Genomic DNA, 9612 nt, shown 5'->3' on the forward strand with positions numbered 1-9612 from the left:
ACCGAAGAAGGTCAAGTCGATATTAACGACGAAGAATACGACGCATGGACTAAAGGCCCGGAAACCGACCCCTTAATCTACGACGCAGCCTTACACGATAAATATGGTAGTAGATGGAAAAGCGTCAAGGCCACCTTAAATCGCATGTGGCAATCAAGACACCACGGCAAACCCATCCCTGAGTACTTGGAGCTTCAAAACATGGGTGAAGCAACCGCGCGGGAAACTGTAGAGTGGGCAATGCAAGAGCTAAATGAGCGTTATTCCCGTTTCGATGCTGACGACGTAAGGCTCACAGAACGCGGAAACAAAGTCCTCATAAGCGTCCAGGACCTGAGATATCCTGACAAAGACCGCTGGACGAAACCACAACCCCTTTTTGATAAAGATGGTGAAGTTAGGGGTGACGTCTCAAGATTAAAAGGCTTCCAGCGTGCCACTAGAAGCATGTTAGAAAGGTTGGAAACCCTGAATGAAAAGGTCGCGCTAGAAAAGCGCGTTGAGGGACTACAAGAAACGATGGAGGAAAGGGAAGCAGATTATATGCGACAAAACCGACTACTCCTTGATGCTCAAAAGAGAGAAGTTGACGACAAGAACCAAAGAATAATAGAAATGAGAGAACAAAGAAACAAAGCCCTACGTGATAGGGACCAAGCCCAAAAGGCCTTCGAACTTGCCTTGCAAGACCTAGACATAAACAAGGAAGAAGCTAAGAACTTACGTACCACCATAGCTAACTCTTTAGAGGAACGGCGGCAGTTGGTTGCTGAAATCAATGCTAAAGAAGAGCAAATCCGGCAAAGAGATCAGGCTATCGAAGACCTGGAGGGACAAATAGAGCGGCAGCAGGAAATAGTTGCAGATCAAACTCGCCCCGAAGAGGAAAGGGAAGCTGCTCAAAAGGAAGTAGAGACTCTTCAGGAGCGCCTTGCAGAATTACATGCGCAAAAGGAAAACCTGGAAAGAGAATTGGGGCTTACCACCAAGGAAAAGGTAAAAAGAGCCCTTTTGAAGTATGGTATTCCACTGGCATTCGCGGTCGCTATTTCAAGCGTAGTAGGTGTGATCTTTTCTGCGCTTAAGGCTACAGGCGCAGGCGTAAAAAAATTAGGTAATGGACTAACGACCTTAGGAAAAAAGATGGCAGCCGGTTTGCCTGGGCTGCTGGGTTCGGTCGTTTCCTTGGCACTTAGGGCCGGCGGAGAACTGTTGAAGTTCGTGGGGAATAACATTTGGATCTTGGTCGTCGCTATTGGCGTGGTACTCTTGAAGAAGATGAAGGGTTAATCTTATCCTTGTGTATTACTGGTGGCTTATCGTCGTCGGGCGCCCGAGGCGTCCTCGACTGGGGATAAGTAAAGATAGTATTCGCGCCGCCTTGATAATTTGGTATCAAGGGTATGGCAGTCATAGTAGAAATAGACTTATGATTCCAAATAGCATCCTGTGGACTAACATCACTCCCATAACTAGTATTCATTCCAACCGCACCGAGTTGGCGATCAGAGATACGATCGCTTGGGCGAATATGTAGCCTCGCGTGTTGACAGTTGGCTATCATGTGAAAAGTCACCAGCGACTTGTTCTCGAATGACGTCTGCGGAGATTCAAACGTAAAATGCGTCGAATGTCTATTATCATCTCTTTCTCTGTAGGGTAGCAATGGATGGTCATTCTCATCGACGATTCTAAACCCAGCATTGCAGTCATTAAGCGCACTAATGTTAATGGTGCATATGATCATACCAAGGCCTCCAACCTTTACCTGTATACCGGTATCATACCATACATCACCATAGGACAAGGTTTCCTCAAGAAGAAAGAAAAACGAATCCTCCTTTACATGTGGATTCATATATTTAAAGACTCAACACCGTAAGGGTGCTAATGGTTGCGTGATTATAAGTCGCATCTCTTTGATCTTCTATGCTATTCACGCAAACGATCCCGGTGTCATCTACACGCATTTGCAGCTTTACCTTTCCATGGCAGTTAGCAACCATGTGAAAAGTCCAAGTCGTAAGATTTTCGTTGCTACTCGTTGGCGGCTCTACGGAAAAATGTGTAGGCTCCCTGTTATTCGTTTTCGTACGCATGGGCTGCAGTATTCCGTTGTCGTCGCAGAAACGAAATCCTACGTTAGCATGACTGCTCGCGCCAATGCAAATGCTACAAAGGATTAACTTCTTTCCTGAGTAGTTCAAATTCACAGACATCCCCGTAACATCAACCCAAGATGCCTGTGTGTATTTTTTCTCACCTGTGTAAGTCGTATAAACACAATCTACTCCAGCCATGTAGGGGTTGTTCATCGCCATATATAATAACTCAGACCAATGCTTGCAGCTGCTAGACCGGCCTTTAGTAGGTTATGGTCATATTCCTCAGGTATCGCAGGTAGGACCTTCTTTGATGGTTTCTTAACTGTGGGTAGCTTCGTTTCGTGTGACTTTTTTGGCTTCTCTACGAAGTGAGGAATGTTCCTAAGAGTGTCAGAGTTCACGTCGTTCACCCCAAACTTCATATCCTTAGTAGCTCGTTGAAGTTTATTGTTGTATCCTACTACAGAACCAGCATTTATAGATAAATTACTAGGCATTAACCAACAACCCGGGGCTACTGCATAGTCCAACCTCGCCTTAGAATTTTGTATGGCTAGTTGGTAACGCTGTACGCCCTTGCTAATGTCGCCCTCCAAGATTGAACTTTCAAATAAGATCAAGGCTTCGGCTCGCGTTTCTTCTGCGGCGCCCGTATTTCCGATTATGCTGGATCGGGTGTTTACCTGAGCTCCAAGGATGGAATACACGTAAGCTTCTATGCTGCGGTTTAAACGGGCAAGGCCGGCTTTGGTTAGTCCTTTACCTTCTGTGGGTATGAAATTAAGATATTGCTTTGTTTGCTCGTCGTTGGTAATTTTGATAATCAGTGGATTAGCCCCTGCATACTTACCGCCCTCGTCTTTGAACAAAGGTCCGTCTCTAACTTCCTTAGTGGTCTTAGCGTTTGGTTCAAAGAAGGTGCTACTGTCGTGAGTTTCTTTGTGATACCCAGTGTTCCATCGTAGATTCAACGCATGAACTTCCTTATCACTTAGCTCGTGTCCATCAATCCCCCAATAAGCCCAAATATGCCCCAGACCATTGTTAGCGCCGGCAGTGCATCGGAAATCCTTCCCTACAACACCGAACTCCTTACAAAGTCTATCATAAGCCGGCACGCTGTATTTATTATCCCTTGGATAAAACGTGGCATCTCCCGGCAGCGCAATAACACCCATTTCATGCAGTATTCTTCTAACCGTGAAGTGAAAATGAAACATAAATATTGAATTCTTCATCAAGCTTGCGCTTACACCACAGCCGCTAGTGGCACACCAAACTGCAAAGTTTAGTTGCTGCGGCCAATAACGCATGTTAGGACCACTTAACCATTCATGAGATTCCTTAGCGGTGGTATGAATAATGGGTACGTCTTCGAAGATATCCCGCACCTTTAACGGAAAGGAATGCTTGTTAGAAATCCGCATGTTCAGCGTTAGGTCCAAGCTTGGGTGTTTATCAAATGAAACTGCGGGTATCGGATAAGTACTGGTACCCAGCAATAATTCCTTCGACCAACTGGGTTCAACATGCGTTGGCGCTGGCGTTGGCTTATGCATTGGCGAATGCTTCAGTTGATCGTCTATTCGATTAACCAGCGTAGGCTTCAAATCCTCGTTGCTGTACATCCTAGAGCCGTTATAGTAAATACCATCGGGTCTTCTTTCGAACTTACTGGGGTCTGCATGTGGAAACATCTTCCTAAATGCTCTCCAATTCCAGTAATCCCGGTTGTCGTGATGTGGCTGCTCCTCAATATCATTCCCAAAAGCGTCGTACATTATATATAATGGATGTTATACCATCAGCGCCTCCACTTTATCCTGAACTTCCTAAGGAACCTAACGAATTAAACGCTGAAAACTTTCGTCTGAATAAAGCAAACTTAATCCTGTCTTACTTGGAAGGGCAGACAAAACACTATGAAAAAGTTAGAAAAAAGTACGTCAGAGCCCGGAGTACGCTACATAAGATTTCGATAACTTCAGGGTCCATATCTGTTGTGTTAACGGGCTCCGGCGTTGCTACTTCGCTTACTGGACCGGGAATAATTGTTGGAGTTCCTTTGGCCAGCGTTGGGGCAGCCTGTGGTATTATTTCGGCTGTTGCTACGGGTATTATGAAACAGTTGTCAAGCAAAATATCCAAGCATGACACTACAATAGCTCTGTCAAGAGCTAAAGTAAATACTATCACTGACCTTGTCTCAAAGGCTTTGCGTGACAGAAAGATAGACGACGTAGAATTCTCGCTTATTCTGGCTGAAGAGGAAAAGTACGAGAAATTAAAGTCGGACATAAGAAATAAAAAAACAGTCGTAAAAGATCTTTCCGAGGAATCTCGCAAAAAGATCTACCAAGAAGCGAAAGAAGAGCTTCAAAGAAAGCTTGCTCAGTAAACATCTGCTTCGAAAAGAGCGTGACGGGATTCTATTTACATATCGAACGTCAGTCTAGAAAATATGCAAATTAGAGTGTAAGACATAAATATAATAATTTTCACATACATAAGCGTCCAGATGTGTCTGGCGTTCGCTTGTGATCGTGGACTTTGGGGCTGGGGAGGCCTAAAGTCCCGAGTTCGAGCCTCGCTGTAGACGCATTTGGACCGGTTGCTGTGAGTGAAAAAAAAAAAAAAGCCTCCCCCACTCACAGCAACCGTGGGGGGAGGGGTAGAAAGTGCGATTCAACCCCGCGATGGGGGGTTTCGCGATTGGAAAAGTTGGAAAAGTCAGGGGGTGTCTCGGGACGCTGTCCGGAGTTCACCCTCTGGTGGGTCGTAAGAAAGATATATGTGTATGTACTAGAGGGCCTCTGGCGCGGGATGAAATAAGCCCCGTAAGCCCAAAATGCAAAAAAACCCCACTGGGGATAGCTTGGTGTTCTGCGCGATGCATTCCCCAGTGGGGTTTCTGGCAAAATAAACGCCAGTTTTGCATTTTTATTTTCTCGGAATCCATCCTAACAGGGGGTGGTTGGGGTCAATTTCGTAAAATATTTCATAGATTACATCAGGGTAATAAGGAATATCCTTATCCAGCCGACAAAACATTCACTCGGCTTTTGTCATATCAGAAACCTCAGGAATAGACTTACCGGTAATTTCAGACAAAAGATAGGGGATACTTTTATAATACTTCCCTAGCTTTAATTTTTCTAGCGTTTTCCGCAGGCTTTGTGGCGTTGGCTCTTCTAAGTGGCCTATAATTCTTTCCATTACTTCGTTATCTAAATATACTGGCTGATGACCTTGTATGTAACTCATCCAGTCTCTGAAGTATTTTATTCTTTTGTATGGGGTCTTCTTACGGCCTCCATTAGCGTAATACTGCTCTCTGGTAGCATTTGGTACGGCATTACGAATATTCTTACCACACTCGTAACACTGTGCTGACGTGTCGTCTTCTATTTGCATTTTTTTACCACAACAAATATACTTATTTGGCTTAGTAGGTACAAACTTGGGTTTTAAGCACTTTATACAGAAGTCAAAAACAAACTCTTTACAATCTTCGCACTCCATATATAGACTAACATATCTTACATAGACGCGGGATGCGGGTAATCGCGGTACGAATCTCAGGAGGTACTTTAGGCGGGTAATCCTCCGGTGGTCGTTGCGCTGGAACCCTCAGCACGGGATGCGGGTAAAACTGGTGTAAATCTCAGGAGGTACCTTAGGCGGGTAATCCTCATGTGGTCGTTGCGCTGGAACCCCCATCCCCTATACTACTAAGGACTAAATGTCCAAAACGTCAGTCTACTATCTTTCTTACCTACGGTGATAAAATTATCTACTACGACACATTTGGTTCAACTAAAAAACACCGACGCAGTCCAAGCTACAATCTTCTGCAAAAATGTGCCACTTTCCCCCCTTTCCCCCTAGCAATGATGCCCAAGGAAGTTTTCTACACTGTGAAGCGGTTGGCTGATAAAATGCATGCGAGACAACATTGCTACGGGGGACGAGGGGGGATGGTTCTCCAAAAAACTAGGTGGCACATATTATTTTGCAGAAGATTGTAGTTCTAAAACTAGTAGTCATCTACAGATAATATATTTATCATGTTGAGTTCACTCAAGGTCACAATGGAGATTGAAATATGTTTACTATTTTTTTCAAAAGCAAAATTAAATCTTCATTCTTAATTAACAAAATATATAACAATTATTGAATTTGGCTTTTGCTTGATATCAAATTTCAAAGACTACTGCTTCGGCAGATCTTGATCTTGATAATTTACATGCTCAACCTCATCCAACAATTATTGTTTATTTTAAACAGAACAAAAACCTTGTAGAGGTTTTCCACATGATCACAATAATAGAGCCAATTACCATGTTAGATGGTAGAATAATAGAACCTTTTTACAAATCAATTTAAAAAATTTTATATTTTTCATATGAATGTGCAAATCTCTCCTCACACTGGAAAAAGAAATTATGAGTGCATTTTAGATCCTCCCATCTAAGATGTTATTTGGCCAATCAGAGTGCACAGTAAAACGCCATTACAGGGCCATAACTAGGGGGGAGCACAGGGTGCACGTGCACCCCCCCACAAAAGCCTAAGGTCTGCTCATCCATCTCCTTTTTTTTTGGTTCTGCTTTCTTTTGTCTTTTGGTTACCTTTTTTTATTTATATATATATTTTTTTGGTTCTGCTTTCTTTCAGGTACCCCTTTTTTTTGGCTTTGTTTTCTTAAAAGAAATGGTCAATGGCCCGATTTTATTCGATGTGCACCCTCCCTGTAAAAGTTCTGGTTACGGCCCTGCATTGTTATAATCATATAATACCTTATTCAGATGACTGTGTAGTCCGTTATGTAGAATGGAATGGAAATTATCAGGCGCACTTCCATGGTATGCATATAATATGTCATAATGTTCAGCCAACTCAAGGAACCTTTTGTTCAGAACATTGTCTTGATTGTATTCAATTTCAAATATAAAATCTGGTTGGGTTGAACTGTAGCTTGGTTGGCCTGTTCTTTTTTCAATTTCCTTAAACTAGGAGAGAAAATGTATACCTAATTTCATTTAGGCCGACTTATCACTTATATTTATGCAGACATTATTAAGAACATTTTCCATTTTATGCACATTGTCTCCAAGTAGGGCTAAGTGGATAGATGGATAAATGAATGAATGCATGCAAAAATAGATGGAGGGATGGAATGGATGGATGGACATATAGATAAAGAGAGGGATGGATAGAGGGAAAAGGGATAAATGGAAGAATGGATGGATATATGGATAGAGGGAGAAGGGAGAAATAATTAAAAAAACTTTGGAAAGAAAGAAACCAGGATATACAATATTTACCATTGATTTATCCAGCATTGTGATATCAAATGTCTTATTCATTATCCAGTCTAGAAGCTCCCAGGCATCATCCGATATGGACTGATCTCCTTTCACCAGTGTTGAAAGTTTTGGCAAAGAGTTGCAAAGTTGGGTCTGACATGGGAAAGAACAATGATCAAAATACAACCCAATACACATACAATGCAATATGGACTGCACAACAGCAAGGGATGAAACAAAAGTATGGTGCTGATAGAGAATTGGTGTAAGTTTTTCACATTCATAACATTTCTAATCTAATAGCACTAGAATGTTAGCCATGAAGTTCAAAGAAGGAATATTGACAGCTTGTATTATTTGTACTGGTCCAGCTATGCAACTAAAACAACCCCATAAATTACATTGTTATCAAAGTATTTCAAACCTGAATATGAGGGAAATTATATCATGTCTATAATCACAGCATAGGCTAGAATAAGAGTTAATTATCTAACATTATAAATTATAACAAACTTATAAATCATGTCTGACTAACCAATTTTTGTACGTCTTTGGTGCCATCATCTCTTAACCCTACTGGAGGAAAAGGCCTCAACACACTGTCATACCGATAGCTTTCCAATGCACATACAAATACACTAATCTTAAGATCTGCAGCAAAAATATCTTTTTTTATCTTTTTTACAACTTTATCTGGTACTAATTCCTCTTCCTTCTGATTTGAATCCCAAGTGTTTGTTCTCCTCCTTCCGACTTCTTCTTCTTCGCTTTCAGATTCATTCATCCCAACAATGATATATTAAAGTGAAAAGCGTTAATTTATCATCAAAATGCTTAGCGATTTTATAAAATACCAAAGAAAATTGCTGTAAATCAATTTCGTTGCAGTTGAAGAATTTTTTGTATCCACGAAGCAAAATAAACCCAAGCTTTTAGCAGGAGAAAAGGTTGATGTAGGACTGGGTACTTCACCACAGGAACCCCAATAATGACTATTATAAAACGGAAATATGAAATTTCATTGTAGTTGCTTGAAAACTTGCAGCTGGTGTTGAAATATCTTTCTGGATATGTTTTATTTTAAACTATACAATGGGAAAAAATGGAAATATAAAAACTTTTAATTTTCACTAGTTAATATTTATTTTCAAAGTAGGAAATATATTTTGAAATTTTCAAGTTAAAAATAGAAAAAATATTTAATATATATTTTGCTCTCATTTTCCTCAGGATCAACCACCATTGTACTGACTGGAGTGAGTATCCATCACCCCGACACACACCATGGCATGGTGAGTACCTATAACGTACAACAGATTTTCTTATGATAGTTTAAGACGCACAGTTCGCCAAGGGCCATGATCGTTGCGGTGTCCTGTCCCGCAGCACTCTGATTAGACGAACAGAAACTTTGCGCACTGTGGTTTTTTAACACATGTCAGTTGCATACCGCGACCATGCAGCATGCAGTAATTTTTCACGGTCATACTCATACACTCGACTGTCGTACATGAAAGCAGAAAGTATGCCTTAATCCCGTTCCTTCCCCCACTTCTGCGCTTACACGATTAGCAATATCATAGTGAAATTCCAAGTTGGCGGAACCCAGAAGGCGACTTTATACAATGACCAAACTGTATCTTGTATATAGCGCAGCAAAAACCCAAAACACAGCAAAAAGGTTTTGGGTTCTAACAACCGTTTTGTACGTTGGTGCGTAAACCACCATATTGATGGTTTTCACGGCGACCATGTTGGAGGAGCTTGACAAAAGAATTGTCAATGAATTCTTTTGTTATATCCTCCAACATGGCCGCCGTGTCTTTTGTTATTTAATTCTCTTGGGAATGGTTGGAAGCCAGCAATACCATCAGTTTTCCTTGTACTCGTATTGTAGCCGACGCAAAAAATACTGGTTAAACTGGTAAAATCAACTTTATAATTCAGTTTTTGCTTTTTCTGGCTAAATTTCTTATTTTGACTGACCAAAAGTGAACCCACCAAAAGTTTATAGTAGCGTTGATTGGTGTTCCTTAAATACGCAATGCTGTTATGTCTTGAATGAATGAGTTAATAGACCGATCCCGACTTTGAGTGTCCACCCAAACGATGGGTAGTTTTCCCAATGGAATAAAGAATGTACGATCAGCCTACTCGAATTCATAAGATTTTTTAGTATTTATCGATTATTTTCTTAA

At 41.4% G+C, this 9612-nt stretch overlaps 1 protein-coding gene across 1 annotated transcript; it reads right to left on the reverse strand.

The window, feature by feature from the left end:
* Positions 1-4728: 4728 nt before the first annotated feature.
* LOC116301658 (protein mono-ADP-ribosyltransferase PARP16) lies at positions 4729-8352 on the reverse strand. Its single transcript, XM_031710751.2, has 3 exons — positions 7950-8352; positions 7433-7567; positions 4729-7117 (listed from the first exon to the last, which is right to left on the reverse strand). Exons 1-3 carry the CDS (start codon positions 8196-8198, stop codon positions 6872-6874), a joined length of 630 nt encoding a protein of 209 aa, XP_031566611.2. The 5' UTR covers positions 8199-8352; the 3' UTR covers positions 4729-6871.
* Positions 8353-9612: the final 1260 nt, after the last annotated feature.

Source organism: Actinia tenebrosa, unplaced genomic scaffold (genome assembly GCF_029948245.1).
Source record: "Actinia tenebrosa isolate PJP-AT-01 unplaced genomic scaffold, QUT_ActTen_1.0 PGA_scaffold0__85_contigs__length_37466705, whole genome shotgun sequence".
Lineage (NCBI taxonomy): Eukaryota > Metazoa > Cnidaria > Anthozoa > Actiniaria > Actiniidae > Actinia > Actinia tenebrosa.

Bases quoted from the DNA above. Each gene is read 5' to 3' on its own strand.
- LOC116301658 (XM_031710751.2), bottom strand. From the start codon at position 8,198: ATGAATGAATCTGAAAGCGAAGAAGAAGAAGTCGGAAGGAGGAGAACA. The intron at 7,568-7,949 runs GTTAGTCAGACA...TTCCCATGTCAG, and splicing joins CCAAAGACGTACAAAAATTG to ACCCAACTTTGCAACTCTTT. The intron at 7,118-7,432 runs GTAAATATTGTA...TTTCTCTCCTAG, and splicing joins CAATGCTGGATAAATCAATG to TTTAAGGAAATTGAAAAAAG.